General features: G+C 39.8%; 3 protein-coding genes and 1 long non-coding RNA gene across 7 annotated transcripts in view; 2 read left to right on the top strand and 2 right to left on the bottom strand.

The window, feature by feature from the left end:
- LOC128255723 (uncharacterized) overlaps positions 1 to 20299 on the bottom strand; it is a 43244-nt gene that overhangs the window by 14996 nt on the left and 7949 nt on the right. Inside the window, exon 3 of the mRNA XM_052985423.1 lies at positions 10884 to 10913. The gene's annotated coding sequence lies outside the window, so the exon portion shown is untranslated. The remainder of the gene's footprint in view (positions 1 to 10883; positions 10914 to 20299) is intronic.
- On the top strand, positions 717 to 12779 carry LOC128255738 (uncharacterized). Of its 3 annotated transcripts, XR_008267683.1 has the most exons (4): positions 717 to 1264; positions 10705 to 10940; positions 11005 to 11062; positions 12453 to 12779. It is a non-coding gene; the product is annotated as an uncharacterized LOC128255738 (long non-coding RNA). The 3 variants fall into 3 exon arrangements; XR_008267682.1 differs by lacking the exon at positions 12453 to 12779 and having other exon boundaries at positions 10733 to 10940; positions 11005 to 12007; XR_008267681.1 differs by lacking the exon at positions 12453 to 12779 and having other exon boundaries at positions 11005 to 12007.
- LOC128255736 (probable salivary secreted peptide) lies at positions 3964 to 4517 on the bottom strand. Its single transcript, XM_052985458.1, has 2 exons — positions 4310 to 4517; positions 3964 to 4249 (listed from the first exon to the last, which is right to left on the bottom strand). Exons 1-2 carry the CDS (start codon positions 4496 to 4498, stop codon positions 4079 to 4081), a joined length of 360 nt encoding a protein of 119 aa, XP_052841418.1. The 5' UTR covers positions 4499 to 4517; the 3' UTR covers positions 3964 to 4078.
- Positions 13199 to 16858, top strand: LOC128255725 (sodium-dependent nutrient amino acid transporter 1). Of its 2 annotated transcripts, XM_052985426.1 has the most exons (7): positions 13481 to 14746; positions 15156 to 15530; positions 15607 to 15796; positions 15853 to 16135; positions 16252 to 16428; positions 16495 to 16595; positions 16655 to 16858. In XM_052985426.1, exons 1-7 carry the CDS (start codon positions 14235 to 14237, stop codon positions 16724 to 16726), a joined length of 1710 nt encoding a protein of 569 aa, XP_052841386.1. In that variant the 5' UTR covers positions 13481 to 14234; the 3' UTR covers positions 16727 to 16858. The 2 variants fall into 2 exon arrangements, with proteins under 2 accessions (XP_052841388.1, XP_052841386.1); XM_052985428.1 differs by lacking the exons at positions 16252 to 16428; positions 16495 to 16595; positions 16655 to 16858 and having other exon boundaries at positions 13199 to 14746; positions 15893 to 16129.

Raw genomic sequence — 20299 nt, 5'->3', positions numbered from 1 at the left:
TAGTCAATGAGAAACATGCATATTGCTCCAGAATACCTCTTATTCAATTATGGTATCAGCTGAAATTACAGTGTCATGAATGAGTTCTACGATATTGGACTTAAGACATGCCTCTAAAGTCAAACCAATTGTTTGTAACAAGAAGAGGAGGCATATTTTTCTAGCACGTTACTCGAGGATGGTCCTTGTGTTCATGTATTGAAAGGTGTACGCTAATGATCCCAAAGATTGTGTGAAGCAGGTGCGTCACTGTAACGCAGTTCATAGGTTGTCAGGCAGGTGTTGTTTTTGCCATGCTCAAACAATTCTGAAAAGAAAAGTACTGTGTTGCTATAGGAAAAAACCCCGACTGAAACATTTCATAATATTCGGTTATAGCGACAGAGCCCATTATGCAAACAGAGTAACAAATAATACGTAACATACAAGTATTCTGCTGTTAATGATATTCTCGATTGATTTTTCAAGGTTTTTATATCGCTTAACAGCTTGTGGAACATTTTCGAAAGCTTTCTCTAAATCGACTTGAAGAAAAAGAGAATGAAATTAATGTATACCTTAAGAGAAATTGTAAGTCAAGAACATTACGATCGCCACAGAGCACCGAATCATAGCTTAAAGCTTTATCCATATGGATGTGCCCGAGTAATTGTTTCGTTTTTTGTAATTTTACAATGGTTTACTTATATGGCATTAAGTGGAAAGCAGCTGGCAAGGAAAGACCCTACCTCAGAGTTAATTGCTTACATATATTCTGGTTTATGATAAAAAAAAAAAAACTTGTCAACATATTAAGAAGAATTAACCAATGTGAAGTTAATTTCTTTAGAGCAAGATTGTCTTCTATTACTTAGTACAAAGATGAGAAAGGTTTAACGGTGACGGAATCGCAAGGCTAGTCCGTTTAGGCATCGACAGTGTGGAAACTGCACGCCGGAAAAACATCTCCGGGCAATCAACTTCTGCCTCGCCGCCCACCGCTTTCTATCCTTTGTTTTTTCCTGCTGTTTTTGCTCGTTTGTAAGCACGTTGGAAAAGCTTTGCTTGATAAGCATAAGAAATGGAGGCAACCAAAGGAAACTAACAAGTGCGTGCGACTGAGTGTGTGTTTCCAACGAGCGACTGCACATAACAAGCTTCTATCCTATCCCATTTGTGCTGCTCCGCTCCTTGCTTTCTCAGCTGATAGGACAAGCCGGAGGCGCCATAACCGTAGCTTAAGTCTGTTGCACTGGTCTAGTCAAACTTAAGCCGGAAATTCAGTGTAAGTACTGAGAGAAATATGTACTCAGAAGTTTTAGAAGTCGAGACGCAATGGTTTTGATATAATATAAACCGATATACACCTCAAAAAACCTTTTTTGACCCAACTAACTTGAAATCAAACAGTATTTTAATGCTTATTCAAAATTAATTTGGTTGAATGACATTTCAAATGCATCAGGTATATGAATTAAAAATTAAGACGAGAATTTTTTCAAAATTCAGTCAGTATTTTTAGTCAGAATTTTGCAACGCATTAAAGGACACGTTTTTGAACCTATAAAGTTTATATATTCTTGACCAGCATCACAAGAAGAGTCGATCTAGCCATAACCGTCTGTTTCTACGCTATCTGCACGCAATTTTCCCGAAAGTAGTCTTCCAATTCCAGGTAGTTTATAAGTCGGAACGAGCCGGATCGACAAATATTATAACTTTGCAGTTTTTTAATTTTTTTTTTAATCTTTGACAAATATTAATGGGTATATATTTCAGAATTTCGGCTTAAAATCATCATAGCTTCAATGTTTTTAAAAATATACGCGTATAAATCGAAATTTAGACATTTTAAAGAACATCCCTTTCTTGTTTAACATTATTTGTATGGCTTGAATAACGTTTTCCTCAGTGCAGACTGTAAACAGTGCCATACAACAACATTCACTTGCTGCAATCGCATTCACTGCTGGAGAAAACGAAAACAATTGCTGCAAATATGGCAAATGGCAATTGAAAAACAAAAGTCCCTGGTGAAACAAGAACAGAAATCCGTTCGCCTGCTGCTTTCACACTTTCTTTCCACGCAGGACAAAGGGCCAAAATGGCAGCAGGGACATGAGTGGTGAAAAAATCCAAGGATCCAGCTGGAAGAGGACAGAAAAAAATGCACAAAATTGGCTGTGAAATGAACGAGACGAGGCGATGAAACGTCTTTTGTTGCCATAGAAGACAAGGAAGTGACTGTGACAGCAGTGAGCAGCGAAACTGAGGTCAACATATTGCTTTGTGTGCGACAAAGTCAAACGGAAATCTGCATAAGACCCTCCAGTTGCGATTGACAGTCCTTGTGATGTTTCCACTCAGTTTCCCATGGCCTATGGCCTGTGACAGCCCCTGAATATCGAACATCTGGGCGGGCAATTAAAAAGCATTCCAGAGCTCAGCATAAATTACTCAAATGCGAGTATGCAAATGCCGTTTGTTCGATTAACAATGCAAACTTCAAGACCACTGAGCACACTACGCACCAAAGACACACATTACAGATATCACAAATTATATGGCAAAAGTTGGGCAGGTGGGCAGATGGGCATGGTCAGGTGGGACCTGACCTGGCTGCCTGGCAACATTCCCATAATTTACACTTTATCGAACGATAACAAACAACCTGCATAATGTATGGCTTTCGGTTTGCTCCACTGCTTTCTGGAATGGCAGCTCACCTGGCTCACCTGGGTGGTATATTGCTAAAGCTTGCTGCTCTGGCATTGACTGGCGTTTGAGGTCGCCGAAGGGTGCTGCGTGAGATCCTCATCCCGCCCAAAGGCCTTCTCGTATGCAAAATGTCCGTCAATCAGAAATGCCACTACTGCAACTCGTTGCACCTTTGGGGCCAAGAGGAAAGGTCCTTGGACCTGTTAACCCACATTTGCCCAGCTGCTTGGGAGACTTTTGTCCATTTACAATCGAAAACCATAAAAGATAGGAGCGCCGACGACCTTCTCCGCTCGTTTGGGGAATATGGCATAATAAAATTTTAATTCGTTGCGATTGATGGTATCCTCACTTCCCCGCATCACACGCATCAATGGTTGATTTCCCGTAGCCGAGGGATACAGCCAATACATTACATTTTATAACCCCAGCTAATTTGCATATATGCAGGCATACGTACGGCCATAGATATATATATATATATATATATATATATATAAATATATATATTTATTTGTATATATATATGCACATGTGTCTGAGTAACATTGATTGGATTTGTTTGACTTTCACACTGGGTGATGGCATCGCATCGAAGACGGGTGGTTAGGAGGTGGTTTTTAGGGCTTTCTGGTGGTTTAAGGGGTGTTGCGAGGCTAAGTGCCTGACATTTGCTAAATGGCAAAGGGCCTGGATGCCTGAATGCCTACCAAGGGTTTCACAGGCTTTTGCGGGTTATATTTTCCCCATTTGCCCAACCGAAAATTGCACTTGCCTCGTTAGTCGAAATGGTTGGGTAATTACGAGTGGTGAAAACTGCCCTCACACAACTCACCACTTACTTTGCGTATAACCTTCAAAATTGGCTCTTTGCCAATCCGGAAAGCAATACAAAAAAGGTTTTGACTTTATTTTTTATTTTGATGTATTAGCCAATAACTGAGCATAATGGTTATAAATATTGAGTGGAAATAAGAGAATTAATAAAAACAAAATAGTGATTGAATAAAATGTTAAATTCTTTTCGTCAACCTGCAGTTAATAAGCAGAGGTTTCCGCATTGGTTTATCCTCACTTATTCAACGTTGTATGTCATGAATAAAAGCAGTATTAAATTCAAAATCGCCTCCCCAACAAAACCAAAATTTAATCGCTCCAACCGCAGATCAATCAGTAGCCCTATATGTATCGTTCGCCAACTGTAAATTAGCTGCAGTTCATTTGGCCTGTGTCAATTGTATGCCCATATAAATACAGAAACATAAGTGCGCTTTCGGATATATATTCAGTATGTAAATATGTGCTGGCCATTAAATAATCAAGCTATCTGTAGGAAGCGTAGCATGGAGTGGAATATCATTAAAAGCAGGAAAATTTCTGATTAAATGCCGTAGATGTCGATGATGAAGCTAAAACCTTCGTTGCGTTGACTCTTCAAATGGATTTTAGCGAAAGTGCTTTGCGGTCCACCAGCAGTTAAGTATGCATAGCCCCCATTTCCGTCCCTAACTTGATCCGTAATCACTATCTGTGTGATGGTGCGCGGTAGTTTCTACAAAAAAAAAAAAGGAAAACTTGTTAGAGAGAATAACTAGTTAAAGGGATAACCAACTTTTTGATTAAACACATAGTCCCTTGTGACCACGCGCAGGAACTTGGACTTTTCCGTTATGATCTCCCGCCGTAAGTGCATGTCCCTGTAGGTTCTGACTCCCCAAGTCACACTGTGACTCCGACCACGCCCCGCAGCCTCGGAAAGGGCGGACAGCGATATCACCAGCAATATTATGTAAATTTTCATATTTTAAAATGAGTTAACTCTTGCTTAACCCGAAGCTTTTATAAGCTGGCTCTGCGCCCTAAAAATTGACTATTATTTGAAAACAGCTGTTGTGGGGGACTTTTTAATCACCTTTCTTTAAATGAAACACAGGAATATTCCAAACAATACTCATTGTTAGTCATAACTGCAATGTGTTGATTAATTATGAAGTTATAGTCATTAACATTGTTTTCTTTTTCCGTTTTTTCATATAAAAAAGCTGTATACATGTACAACATTTATTGCTTTTATTAATATAAGAATTAACGTAAATTTAAAAGCACATATTATAAAAAATAAAATAAAGTTACCTTATCTGCGGAGTGAAATGTTTTCAATTAATTATTTAAAACTTATTAAAGAACAAGGCAATACAACTCTAATTCTTTATATAAGAGAGTGTATAATAGAAATGGCTTAATAAAAAAACATGATAATTAAATTATTAATTGTTATATAGAGTGTCAATATTGCAGTTATTAAATATTCATCCCATTTTTGAAAACCATATAATCCTAGTCATTAATTTAGAAAGCTTCCTTGCAGACTCTCATAATTTGGTTTAACTACGACCACAAAAATATTATTATTATGAAATAAACTGTGCAATAATAAAAAATGAGTAAATTTCTGGGAAGGAGAATTCCACACCCATTGTGCGTGGACAGCTGTAGTCGCAAAATCCCCCGATTCAGAATTCTATAGCTCATGAATGAACCCTTTGGGGCAGGGAAAAAACCACTTACCCCCAACGTCTGCAGTTTTGCCAAGTGGAAATACTTTCGCAAAGATTTCTGAGACTCGAGACTTTTGTTTCGGCCTGGTTTCTGTTTTTGTTGTGGTTGGCTGCTTTAAATACCGCTGTGTGGGTGTCTTGTTTCGGTTTGTAAGCCGCAGCAGCGGGCTTTAAGGCAAATATTTATTTAATTTTAACATCCCCCCTCACGGCCCGCTGCACAGATCCAATTTACTCAAGTACAAAGACCCTGTCGCGTATATTGTTGAAATTTTATTGTGCAAACATGAGAATGTCTCTATGTGTGTGGTTGTGTGTGTGTGTTTTATGGTTGCCACGTTGGTTTTTCTCATTTATGTACACAAACAAACGCACAACCCACCAAAACAAAAAATGGCAGTAACACAAACAAAATGGCCGAGGAACCGTTGTTAAGTGTCTCTTTTAGCTGCGTTTGATATTGCCTGTGTTAGGGCATAGGTTGTGGGTGTAGGTGTAGGTGTTGGTGTAGGTGTAGGTTCGCTTGTGTTTACCGCAAAAAACACAAATAAAAACCGATTCGTTGGCAAACAAATCAGCAAAACGAAATTTAGGTGGACAATAAAGTACAGCTGCAGGGCAATATGCAAAGAGAGTCACAAACACACTAATGCAATAAATATTATGTTGTCTTCTATTTGAGCATGAAATCGGATAAAAAGTACACAATATGTCCTGCATATTCATATATGGCACCATTTAGTACCATGCTTAAAATCGATTTAAACTTTTGTTATTAAAGGCTCGTTTTGTATCCATTTTTTTAAATTAACAAAAATTAAAATAGATCCAATATTATTATATATTTTTGAAATAATCAACATAGATCAGCCCCACTTTATTTTCTCTCTAGTTTGTGATTATTAAACTTGCAGTGTTGTCAATTTAATTTTATGTTAACATTTAAATAGCATTCTTTTGGTCAAAACTTTTAAAGTTATTTTTAGCCTCCGGGTGTTGTTTTTTTGCTTCTGTCGTTCTTTTTGTACGCCATGGTCCTTTAATTTGAAACTTTAAAGTTGAGCTTTTTCTCATCCACTGACATTCATACTGTCGGTTAGCAATTATTTCACGTTCCCCTGGGTCACGAACTAATTGGATAAATTGGATAACCCTATCTCTTGTTACTCCGAAAGCAACTATTTCTCAAAACCCCGACTCTTGAACCTGTGGGTTGCTGTTCATAGTATCTCGTTTCGACCAAAATTGTGGCGAGTGAACAACTTTAATTTTCAAGCTGAAAACGCTTTAAATTATTTTAATTAAAACAAATGGCACTCGAAATAAAACACGCACATCAAACAGAAGTGGGCGGGACGAGGGGGAGGTGGCGCCTGAATGGAACAGACATGGCGTGTAATTACGCTTGACGGATGGAGAGGGCAGAACCGGGAGGGAAGGGGCGTGGCATGGCATGGCAAAGAAGACCGGCAGGACGAACCTTGTTTGTGCATTGAATCAAGTGGTGGTGCTGCTGCTGTTTTTGTTGGTGTTGGTGTTGCTGTTGCTGTTGACAATGCACGGCACCAACATCAGAGGCCACAGCAGCGGCACCCAAACAACGCACACAACTGAATTACACCCACAAATGCACAGAAAGAAAATACTTCATTATTTTTACAACTTAATCATAAGCTAAGATAACAATAAGTAATGTGAGCTGAACATATTTAAAAATATTGGTAAAATTGGGAAGTTAAATTCCTTGCTCAAAATTATCTAGGATGGTCGTTAATTTACATATAAACCCAAATTGTTTCTTTTTTTACCGGTTACTCATATAGCATTCGTAATAAAGTTTGTAACAAATAGAATCAAATGTTTTCGACCCTATAAAGTATACATATTCTTGATCAGAATCAACAGCCGAGTCGATCTAGCCATTTCTGACCGTCTGTCCTTCGTGATCTTCAAAAAAATTTCAAGTCAGAAATTTGTATCTTAACATAAGTATGCAGCGCAAAAATTATTTTAAAATGTTAGAAAGCCACAAATATCGAAAGTTTATCATATAACTCTGAGATACATTATAGGCCAGTTATTCGGTCATAACCTATCGAATCTTACAACAATTATTACTATTTAGAAGTTTTTAGAAACGTACGTTTTTGTAATTAAAAATAAGATCTCCTGCTTGCTCCTAGCTCGTTGTAGTGAACCTGCGTTTTGGCAGATGGGCCCATGTTAAACCTGATTTTTGATACTCGACTTGATCGTTCCTTCTTATTTAATTTGTACAGACATAAAATATTAGCTTTAGAAAATTAATATCAAATATCAACTATTTAAAATTTCTGATTTTCCAATTGAGCTTTTGCTATTTTTTGCTAAAAAAAAAAAAAGATAAAGATAAAAAGAAATGGGCATATCTTAAAAGTGTTATAACAGACCAAATTTTGCCCCAGTGCATGCTTTTTCAGGAAGAGGTCGTGGAAGCGCTTTTGTTCGTGACAAGTTGAGACAGAGAGCAAACATGGGGAGCGACGCGCCGAGCGGACAAACTCCCAAACAACTTCATTTTCGGTGCTGTTGGCGAACATGTTGGTGAAGTTCTCGCGGCACTTTTCACGCTTGACGATGGCACACAGGCTTTCACACAATCGGGGGGCCCATGAATTGTCCAACTCCTACGCACCCGCCACCTCCCAAGTTTCCCCTGCCCGAAGTCCGGGTAAAAACAAACCCATTTGTAATTAGACTTGAGAGCTGCCTCCCGAGGGAGGGGTCCGAAAGGGGGCGGTGGACTTCCTAAAATTACATTTAATCATTGTTATTTTAGGCTCACCAATGCCTAAGTGCCACCACTGACCACGCCCCCACCGCCCCACCGCCCCACCGCACGTAGATGGCACAAAAGCCAAACAAATATACGTGTGCGTGCGTATGTGTATGTGTGCAGGGACACTAAGGACATTTGATAAAAAGCCACTTAGTGTGGCATTGCGGCCTTAACTAAAGCCGGGAAAATCTGCCCTAAAATGCTATGCACACTCCTCATCCACAACCAATTGGGCTTACGGCAGGGAGATCGTGTTGGGTCTTCTGCAGCTGGTTAACACTTTGGGCGTGCTACATTTTGACAATATCAAAGTTGAGTGGCGCAGCTGACAGCGGCAGCAGTTTCGTCCTCTGCCAGCCGGGGCGGCAAATAAATAACGTTTAAAGCGTAAATATGGTAAACGACGTTAACGGGCGCCTCAAGTGTCAGTTGTCGGCTGTCAGAGCCACAAGAGGCATTGGCCCTCTTGGCTTCAGCTTATACAGTTGGCCAAATGCCAAGCCAAAGCCGGCAAATAATTATTATTAAGGCAATGCGCATAAAATATTCAAGCTGTGTCACTATTTTTGTCAGTGTGCCACGTCCCAGCCGATTGACAATGAGATTGCGCATACGCCGGGTGGGCAAGCCAAAGATTTTCACTGCCAATTACGCTGCTGAATTTCGTTGGACGAGCCAGGCGAGCTTTGCTCAAGCGACACTTGTTGAGGGCGGAAACTTCTAAATCCAGAAGATGGCAAGTTGAATTTAAGTACGTTCTACCAGCTGCCAAAGACATTTTCCTTGAATTCGCTATTTTCTGCAAAAAGAGCAGACTCAGAGAGCTATAAAATTATTTCTTGGCATGCAAATTGCATTTGGTTGTGCTTTTACCAAGCCATTTTCTTTAGCTGTCAACGGCGAACTGCAGATAAGCGCAAAACGAATGGATTTCCAGTCCTGAGCTGTGCCAGTTTTTCACTGGCTAAGAATGAAAATTACTTTTCATATTTAATTGCTGCCACTGCAGGGTACGGGAACATGTGGCTAAACACCAAAGCCAAAGTGCAAGCCAAATGCCACATTAAATTACATCAAAGTCAAAGAAAGCAAAAGAAATGCCCCAACTTGCAATTGAAATTTGTTTGCCAACTCAAACACGAGCATGGGGCATCCGAAAAGTTGCTCGAAATTAGACGTGCCAACCAAGTAATGGAGACACCCGAAAGGAAACGCTTATTATTTGCATAAATTCCACACACAAAGCCCCCGACAAGTGACAGGCGGAGAGTTGAAAGAAATGCAAATTGTGTTGGCAAATTTAAATGTCAGTCAACAATTCAGTTGTTAAACTCGCATTACTCGCAAAGCCACAGACACTGCTGGCCGTGCATGCGAAAAAACTTGTTACTCATACGCCCCGTAGTCCATTTCCTTTGGACTTTTGTCTTTTGCTATCTTGGCTTAATCGAAAAGCGTGCGTGACTTGTCGAGGGGATCGAGGATACGATAGAAAAGGGGGGCATGGCTTATCATTTTTCGGAAAAGAAAACTTTCGACAACTTTTCACTTTTGTTAGGTATTGCCACAGCAGCTTTCGGTCTTGCCATTCGATGTCAATTTAAAGTTTCTTCTCTGCTTCCTTTTCAGCTCCCTGGTTTTTGGTTCTTCTGATTTTTTTTTTTTTTGGTGCCGAAATAAAAGTTTTGTATGGCAAAGTTGGCGCAATTGTGAGAATTCTACGCCCTGCCGTGCTGCTGCATCCGGCATAATCGATTCGCTTTTGCCTTTTTCATTTTAATAACTTTTCCAGCAGCCACGGCAAAATAACAAGCACTGCAACAATTACGTGCCGCAAGTGCAAGAGCAACAAACAAGCGGCAAACAACGAAACAAACCGAAAGCAGCGGCAATCGACAACAATGGCAACAAAGGCGGCCACTAAAGCTGGATCAGGAGCTGTGCGCCAAACTGCGAACTGGGTTAAACACTTGGACGGAGTTTCCACCTGGGCTCCCGACCGAGTTTCCCCGACTGCCTGATCCCCCGTCTCTCGGCTTTCACCTCCTCCCTTGACATTTGGCCGGGGCAACTAAGTTGCCATTGCCGTTACTGTGCGATGCATTCAAGTGGATGTTACCTTGGCCATAATTGAGGCACGCGCTAAGCGAAACAAATAACAAGGAGAGCTGCAACAGCAGCTGAAGTGATTGCTGGCCCTAAACCCATTAAATTCAAGTTAGACACAGAGGAAAAGGGTTGAGCTAACCATAAAAATAATCCTTAACACTTATTAAAGGCCTAAAGGTCTAAATATAAATTTCAATTCTATAATTATTAAAATATTTCTAGAACATCTACAAATTACTATAGTTTATTAATAAAATTATATATTTATACATTAAAAATGACTTAAATAGTGTTAAAACATTTAAAATAAAATCTGTTTTCTAAATTTTCCATTGGATATCTTTAAGTTTATTTCTGCATTTCAAAAAAGTTTGTTGTTTAAAGATAGAAAGTAAAATTACCCAAATCTATTTTGATAATTCACATTTTAAAAAGGTATTTAAACGTTGCTGTTTTTTTTATCTGGCTGTCACAAAAATGTTTTCAGTAAATGAAAATCCAATCAAATTTCATACATTTTAGATACAAACTGTGCTGCAACTATTTCCAGCAAACTTTTTGTTTTCCCTGTAACAAGATTGATAGAATGGGTCGTGCGTGGGATGGAGAGAAGCCGCCCATTTAACCAGTTACACGTAGTCGCCTCATAAGCTAGCACAACACATTGCTGCAGCACTTAGTTCTGTAGCTTCTCTACTCACCGAAAGTTAATTTCCGCTTTGGCGTCGCACCTGCAACGAAAATGGAATGAATGAAACGTAATTTATAATTAATTTTAACGCATTTTCGATTCAATAATAAATGAGGCTAATTTATTTACAGCCCTACAAGCGCAGGGCTTCCATTTTGCGGATCGCTGGGGAACGAGTTGCATTTCAAGGTAAAAGTTTAATTTTAGCGAGCTGTCGCAGTCAACGCATTTTAATTCAATTGAAGTTGATTAAAAATTAATTTGAAATTAAATGTGAACTCAATGAAGTTGTAGTTAAAAATAGTGCAGCCAAACGAGGGAGAAGAAGGAAAAAAATGGCATTTGACAGGCTGTGACATTAAAGGGTCGGAAGAACAAAAAAGTATTGATTGGATGGAAAATTGCGAAACTTAAACAGGGCACACAAGTGAGTGTGTGTGGGTGGATTACCAGCACGTAGGCAGGTGAAGCGGGAACGGAAGTTGTTGCAAAGTCCGTTGAAATCAATTTGTAAAGTAAACTTGTTAGGTGAAAAGCCGAAACAAGAGAATGCCATCGGAAACCAAGTGGGCTAAGTAAGGAGCAGAACAAGAAAGGGAAAACTAATTGCAGCGCTCATTTTTTGCTTGTTAATGGGCCTGCAAACGAGCTTCGAGTTTCCCTCCTTCTATCGATCCTTGAAACCCACACATGCTCACATCCCCGTGCCCACACACATTTGTTCTGCTTGTGGCATCGCAAAAGTTTTTCCCCCAATTTTATTTGCCTCATTTCGCTGCCATTGTTGCTGCTCGTTCAAAATCTGCGTGCGCAAGTAACAACATTTTACAGCTGCAATTAAAGTTAGTTAGCACTCTCATCCCCCTTCGTTCGCTTTTCCAGCAGTTCCCGCATTTTCCGCTGCACTTTCCACAACAAGCTAATGCACTGCACTTTAATTAACCCAACACCAAGAGAACAAACCTGAAATTATACACCCTTTCGCTTTCTGCCCGGCTAATGGCAATTTATGTGCGATAATTTGTGGTATGAAAACCATAAAAACAAGTGCGAGGAGTCCAATAACAATCAACTAAATAACGAAACACTCTAAAATGACCAACCTGTGTTTCTATTCTATATTTCATGAAATTTGTATGTATTCAATGGGTTTGACTTAACAGGATTTGGGTATACGCTAAAGTAGGAAAACAACTATATATGCACTCAAAATTTGTTTTTCTAAATCATAGAAATATGCCTTTGATTTTAGAAAATCGCCTTTGATTTGGATTTATGGGCGCTTTTGTCTATATTACAATAAGAAGGGTATACGCTAAAGTAGGAAAACAACTATATATGCACTCAAAATTTGTTTTTCTAAATCATAGAAATATGCCTTTGATTTTAGAAAATCGCCTTTGATTTGGATTAATGGGCGCTTTTGTCTATATTACAATAAGAAGGTTTTTATAATATAGTCCGAAATTTTTCTAAAATAACAATCATTTTCTATATTTTAGAAAAAAGAATTTTTACAAAATACCCTTTACTATATTAATTTTTTTCATGAACCCGTTTTCTATAATTGGAATGAAAGAAAGGGAAATACGATAAATTATGATGGAAAGGGAAAAACAATCTTACTTCTTTTTCGGACCAAGGTGGCTCAACCTGGATTTGAACCGAAGACCTTTGGATTCATAAACGCATTAGCCGGTTGCGCCACACTAGTATCACATTCAACTTTGGAAAAAGGCCGGTAAAAGAATTTAAACAAAAAAGTAAGCAACAAAATTGCTTTTGCTAACTAGTCTTTAAAAGTCAGCCCAGAAAAAAATTGAAATGCTCTGTTTTTCTGTTCTGTTTCCAAAAAAAAGGTAAGCATATAAATACTTAGCAAGGGATTTGACCCCGGGTCCAAAAAAGGTACGCAATTATAAGAGGCTTTAAATTCATTTTGGAATTAGATTTCTATATCTGTAAAAAAATTATCTAAATGTAAATAAATGTTTTCAATTTAAAAAAAAAAAATGTCGAATTTGGACTTTAATTTTCTTTTGAAATTCCAAAATATTTTACTCACAATCGATTCTGTTAAAATGTTATAAAACATAAAATATTTATGGGTTCTATTTCACCATTCGTTTATGTGTAAAACTTCGACTTGCTTTTGCTCTATAAATTAATGAAATCTATTTTCATAAAAAGATTTATACAGATATCTTATCTAAGGTGGTTACTTATTGTACCCTCGATACAACTTATACGGTGGGTTGATAAAATCCCAATAAAACTTTTAATCCCAGAAAGCCCCTGCAAACGAATAAGAACTGTTGAAAATGCATTGATGTGCATTAGAGTCAATTACCAGGAATTGCAACGCCCACGCAGTCAAGCAGCCGGAGGCAATCAGCATTATCAAAGGCTTTTAATTGCCATAAATCTGCAAAAGTTGTTAAAACCTCATTTAAAATTGTCACCGTAATGGCACACTCAACCGGCTCAGTGGCATTTAACCAGCTATCTCCCACTGCCTTGCCTCCCTCCTATGCATCCATTCCCTTTATTTTCTTGGCCCAATTCCTTCCTTTGCAACTTCAGTTGCAGCCTGCCTGGGATGTTAATTAGAAAACTCTTGAAAATTATTAAAAACTTTCCAAAGCTGTCAGACAGACGAGTGCAGGAAAGATACTAGTGGTAATATAGTACGTCAATGAAAAATGTTTTAAGACATATCAGAGGTTCTTTGTATAGCTTTGGAAATATATTTTACTTGGGAAATAACTTTGGAAAGCCCTGCGGAAAAGTTTATGATTCAAAAGATAAGCCAATATAAATTCATGCTTTTATGTAATTACATTTTATCAAACTGGACCACAATCTTTCTAGATTAGCTCAACTGGCTTCCGTGTTGCACAATTTGTCGCAGGCTATTCAAATTTCACAGTTTTGTTCAATTTACGTAGTCGGTTTTAATTGAAGCTTATCCAAAGCAGGTGCCTTTACCCTCTCCTCATCCCTGTACAAATTTATTCATCGGTCAGGACGGTCAATAAACACGATCCCTCTAATGGATCTCTACACAGTGTCTCTGTTTCTGAATCTGATTCCGTTTCTGCCTCTGGCATCTGCATCTCACTTAGCACCTTTTATTAGTGCCTATTAAGACTAATTTCACAATGCGTTTTGAGCTATTTCTGACGAGATTACAGCCCCAGACTGCCCCAAACTAGATATACAACCGCACAGAATTTGTGGCGTGGGCCTGGCATTGAACCTGAGTAGCTGGCGGCAGTCTGAGTTTGCAAGTATCAAGGCGTGTGAGTATCTCGATTGCGGTTAGTTAAGCGCGCCATCTCAAAGTGCACAGTTCTCCGAAATGACGAAGCTAGAAATTTCCACCAAGTCGGCAAAATCGGCCAAGTCGGAAAGGTCGGAAAAGCCGGCGGAGCAGTGGGGCAACGGCCTGGAGTTCCTCTTTTCCTGCATCTCCTTGTCCGTGGGCTTGGGCAATATCTGGCGCTTTCCGTACATTGCCTTCCAGAATGGCGGCGGTACCTTTGTGATTCCGTATCTGATTGCCCTGCTGGTAATTGGACGTCCTGTCTACTATTTGGAGATTTCCCTGGGCCAATTCACGGGTCGCGGCGTGGTCAAGGCCTTCGATATGGCTCCCTTGCTCAAGGGCGTGGCGGTGGGCCAGGTCCTGGCCACAGCCGCCTCCATTACGTACTACTCCAGTATCATGGCCTTGACTCTGAGATTTCTGGTGGCCTCTTCTGGGTCTGAGTTGCCGTGGAGTCGCTGCTGGGAAAGCTGGGGCAGTGATTGCCATGACGGAAGTGCTGGGAATGGCAGCGGAAAGATGTCGCCAGCACAGCCGTACTTTGAGTGAGTACCCCGAAAACAACGGAAATTCATTAAAAATTAATTTAGAAAAACTAATTAAGGTTTACAAGTAAGTAGCTTGGCATACTTAAAACAGAATTGGTAAAAATAAATAACTGTACATTTGAAATCTAAGTGCAGAACTATGTATTTCATCGAAGCAAGAACAGTGAATCTGGCTTGTATAAGTTGATATTTCGGCAGTTTAAAATCTATATTAAATGATTTTTATTAAAGACTTAATAATTCATTTATTATTGATATAAATTATAAAATTATAAACGAACTATAAAACAAAATAAATTTGGGTGGCTTATTCTACTGATTCTATTGACTTAGCTATAGGGGATCAACTAATACTAACATTGCCAATTCCACATTTATAAGAAACCATTGTCATTTCCAATTTCAGACGCGAGATCCTTCATGAGGTGCCCACCATTGACAATGGAGTGGGAGTCCCAAATTGGCAGTTGGTCGCCTGTTTGGCCCTGGCTTGGCTAGTAATCGGTGGAGTCCTTATTCGCGGCATCAAGAGCAGTGGCAAGGCGGCCTATTTCCTGGGCGTATTTCCCTATGTGGTGCTGCTTATCCTGTTGCTAAGGGCCGTGACCCTCCCAGGAGCCATCGATGGCATCATATACTTCTTCAAGCCGCAGTGGAGCGAGCTGCTGAACCCACTCGTCTGGTATGCTGCTGTAACACAGGTATTTTTCTCCCTGGCCATTTGTTTTGGCACTTTGATCACCTATGCCAGCTACAACAACTTTAATCGAAATGTATACAAGTGAGTTAAAACCATCGGGGTTCTGGTTATTAAAGAGTTTAAAAACTAATTTTTCGTTTAAATAACTCTCCCCCAGCGACATTGTAATCATCACCACCATGGACTCCTGCTCGTCCATTATCGCGGGCTGCATCACCTTCGGGATTCTGGGCAATCTGGCCCGTGAGACTGGGGTCTCGGACATCGGCAGCGTGGTGAAGGGCGGCGCCGGATTGGCCTTCATCTCGTACCCGGAGGCCATTGCCAGGTTCGAGTATGTGCCACAGGTAAGGTATCGCGAACGCACAGCGCCGTGGGCGCCCTAAAGCACAACTACCTAAAGATGTTCGCGGTCCTTTTCTTCCTCATGCTCTTCGTCCTAGGCATTGGCAGCACGGTGGGCATGGGCTCCTGCATCCTGCGTGTCGTTAGGGATCAGCTCGGGCTGCGCTCGCCGCCCATTTGGAAGTTGGCCACTGGTCTAGCCGTAATGGGCTTTTCGGTGAGCATTGTTTACATGACCCCGGGCGGTCAGTTTGTCCTGAATCTAGTGGATTTCTACGGAGTCTCCTTCACCGCCCTAATCCTGGCCATTGGCGAGCTGGTGGCAGTTGCTTGGATTTATGGTGGGTACTTTGTAACTAAGATAAAGTTCCCAATTTTTTTCTGGAAAACGATAAATTCCAGCTGAGGCTATTATCTTTTTTTTCCCAATGAAAAATTTGTATTTTTAAATTTGAAGGTGTTAATCGCTTTTGCGCGGACATCAAGTTCATGATGGGCATTGAAACCGGTTGGTATTGGCGTCTGTGCTGGCGTTTCATCACGCCTGGTTTGATGACCGCCGTACTCATCTACATGCTGCTCGACATGTCCGCTCTGGAGTACAAGGGTGTGGGCTATCCCACCTTAGCTCATGGTAAGACCATAGATACTCGTCATTGGCTTTTGTTAAAGGTTTGTCCTGCTCTTTTTCCGCATACAGTGTTTGGCTTTTTCCTGGCGGCCTTGGGGCTGATTCAACTGCCGGCCTGGGCCTTCTATGCCATCTATAAGCAGCGTCGCCAGCCTGGAAACTTCTTGCAGGTAAGTTGGCCTCTTTCCACCGATTTTCCACGTGTTTCTCTGAAATATTCCCCTTTTAGAAAGTACGTGCCGCCTGCAAACCTTCGGACACTTGGGGACCGGCCAACGTTCAGCTGGATGCTAGCATCTAGAAAATTAGCTTAGTTCCCTACTCTGCGTATACGTAATGACCTCAGTAGTCTGGGGCATTATTATTTGATATGGGCTGGATGAAAATGGGTAGAATAAAGTGAAATATATTAAACGTGGAGCCAAAAACAAAAGCGAATTTATTCTGCCGGAACAGTTTAACTGCCCGAAGGAGTTGGGCTGGCGAAATGAGAAAAACATAGCAGCTGCAAGCACTTTTAATTACCCCAGGGCAGAGCTCCAGTTGGGCGTGGCAGCTGCACTCCTTAGTTGTGTTTGTGTTAGTCCGCTTGGCATGTCAGACATGTCAGCAATGCGGAAATGCGCAAATATCAAATGAAAAAACAAAACGGTGGTTACTTTCTCGGACCGTACCTCGGAATACCCTTTCAGGAATAAATACTACTTGTCACAACTATAGTTTCAGGGTATTGCTATATTAATTTTTTTATATTTATATATATATATTTATTTATTCAAAACTGAATACAATTTTTTATAAACAAACTACTATTTTAACAAATAACTAAATATTTTTTAATTTTTTCAAAATAACACTTAGTTGACTTTGAATGTGGGATTTATTTCAAATGCTCTTTTTATACCCTTGCAACGCAGTGAAGGAGACATTTCCGACCCTATAAAGTATATATATTCTTGATCAGCATCACTAGGCGAGTCTAGCCATGTCCGTCTGTCTGTCCGTCCGTCCGTTTTTACGCAAACTAGTCTCTCAGTTTTAAAGCTATCTGCATGAAACTTTCCCAAAAGTTGTCTTTCTATTGCAGGTAGTATATAAGTCGGAACGAGCCATATCAGACGACTATAGCATATAGCTCCCATAGGAACAATCGGAAAAATAAAGGAAAAAAAATGATAACTTTGCTGTTTTTTAATTTTTTTTATCCCTCGACATATAGTAGTGGGTAAATATTTCAGAATTACGGTTTAAATTTCATCAAAATCGGACGACTATAGCATATAGCTCCCATAGGAAACATTCGGAAAAATAAAGAATATTTAATAGCTGCAAGGGTATATGAACTTTGGCTTGCCGAAGTTTGCTTCCTTTCTCTGTTGTTGTATGTGATATTTCCTTTAAATAGAACTGACAAAAACTTTTAATTATTGTATTTTTGTATTAAATGACAGCAGCTTTCAGCAGTGAACTTATTCCAAAAAGTCCAATATTTTTTCAATAAAACCATTGATAAAATTGTAATACTCTTTGAAAGAGTATAGCAATCTGCAGCTCAGACAAAAAGGATGTGGAAGAAAAAGGAGAAAAATGGGGACTACAGGGCTGCAGGGCACTGTTAATAAAACATTTGGTTAGCTGCTGTTCGACACATTCATTTGGCGGGTGGAGAGAGGTTGCAAATCAGAATGTCTGTGGCATGTGACAAAGTTGAAAAGTAAATATGCAAGAGCACAAAAAAATTTTGGATCCCCTACACTTTTCGCAGTCTGTTGCAATGCCCGACACATATGACAGCGCATTTATTGCTACACATTTTTTTTTGGTGTGCCTGTGTGTTGTTGAAAAAAGTGACAGTGTTAAATTTTTGGCTCATCCCCCGCAGCAGCTGAAATTGAAGTGTGTGTTGACTTTGACTGACGTGTCGTTAGTGCTGAAGAGCAGGGAGATTCCACTTGGAAGTTCGCTTGCGTGTGGCACGCCCTCCCACACACTGCCACTCACCCACACACATGCCACACGTACGTTCCGCGCGGCAAACAACTTTCTTTCATTTCTTTCGTGCCTCCTTTTAAGGGCTGCCGTTGTTGTTCATTGCTTTAACGATGCGCGTAAATCTTGACATACTTTCATCGCCGCCAGAGAAGGGGAAATGAAGCGAGGGCGGAAGAGAGCCACTGACACAATCCACGCCCATTATTAGTAATGGCCAAAATGCCCGATCTGGCCCTTGTCAACGCGGCTGGCTGAAACGTAGACTACACTTTTGATGCAGCTCACAACATGCAACAGTATTGCCCAATGGTTTCTCTAAAAAAAAACAGACAGTTTATATACCCTTGCAGCTATTGTAAAAATTAAATATTCTTGAAAACACTTAAATTTGGATTTATATGCGTATATTTTTAAAGACATAGAAGCTATGATGATTTTCAGCTCAGTTATTCGACCGTTTCTATGGCAGCTATATGATGTCGTTTTCCGGTTTGAATACAATTAGAATCGTAAATCTGAACTCTCAAATTGTTACTATTTCCAAGCGAACTCTAAAAAAATAAAAAGAAATAGAAGTAAGCTAACTTCGGCCAGCCGAAGTTCATATACCCTTCCAGCTATTGCAAAAATTAAACATTCTTGAAAACATTAAAATTATGATTTATTTGCGTATAAGTTTAAAAACATCGAAGCTATGTTATCGTTTTCCGATTTGAATAAAATTGATAACCTGATTCTGAACTATCAAATTATTACTATGTCCAAAATTAATTTTGTAAAAAAATTAAAAAAAACAAAGTTTAATTTTTCTTAATTTATTTTTTTTAATATATAAATATGATATTGTCGTCCGATTTAAATGAAATTTAAACCGTAATTCTGAAATATTAAACCATTTCTAAATCTCGAAGAGCTAGCTCCCGTGGGAGCTATATGCTATAGTCGTCCTATAATACCCTGCGAAAGGGTATAAACATACTACATAAAATCAAAAATATTTTTACTTTAATTTCTATGCAACAAGATGTCACAATTCCTACCCAAAAACGTTTAAATTTAAGTCTGCTCACCAAATTAATCAGCCAAAGAACTTTAAGATCTAACTTGAGTTTTTTAAACACCACAGTCTCGAGCACTCATATGAGCCAAGACATTTCTTGGTTGACTGACTACAGCCGGACATGCAAAACTCCCTTGAGTGGAGAAGAGCCAGTAGTACAGAGTGCTCATCAGCCACAGCAGCATCATCAAGTAAATGATCATCATGCGATGCAGATGGAGCCGTACTTGGGAGCCACTTTCATGCTCCGAATCCAGCACACTTGAGTGACGGAAGCAGTTGCCAGCTGGTCTCATGTCAGACTTCAGGACCTGCCCACAGGATCTGCCCACCCCACACCCCTCTTCTGATTATAAATATGAGCCGGGAGTTCAGAGTGGGCGGGAAATCCGTTCCAAATTGCATGTCTGGCTGTCAGCAGCGACTAAGCGAATTTATAGCAATAGTTTACCTATTTTTTTATCCCAGCAACAACTTGATTCGATGACTTAAAACGTTTATCGTGTTTGCCCTAAGTATTTGTCAGAGCATTATGGCCCGGCCAACATGGCGTATACTAGACGTACCGTATGCCACAAGTTGTACACTTTCCCAGGCCACTCCTCTCGATATCGCTAAATATCTCCACATGTCCCATTAAAGCCCACCCCTTAAATAAAACTTAATTGAGTTTAACGTGGATTCAAGTTCGGAAAAAAGGGACTAAACAGAGTACGGTTTGTTGGGTTTTTTCATCATTTCGTTTCGAGTCGATTATTTCGTGGGTCCCTGAATAAATGTATGACTTGGGCCGAGCAAAGCAATTACCTAATGAATGAAATC

This window comes from Drosophila gunungcola (genome assembly GCF_025200985.1).
Source record: "Drosophila gunungcola strain Sukarami chromosome 2R unlocalized genomic scaffold, Dgunungcola_SK_2 000012F, whole genome shotgun sequence".
Classification (NCBI taxonomy): domain Eukaryota; kingdom Metazoa; phylum Arthropoda; class Insecta; order Diptera; family Drosophilidae; genus Drosophila; species Drosophila gunungcola.
The sequence above is the reverse complement of the archived record's forward strand: the minus strand, read 5'-3'. Positions and strand labels throughout refer to the sequence as shown.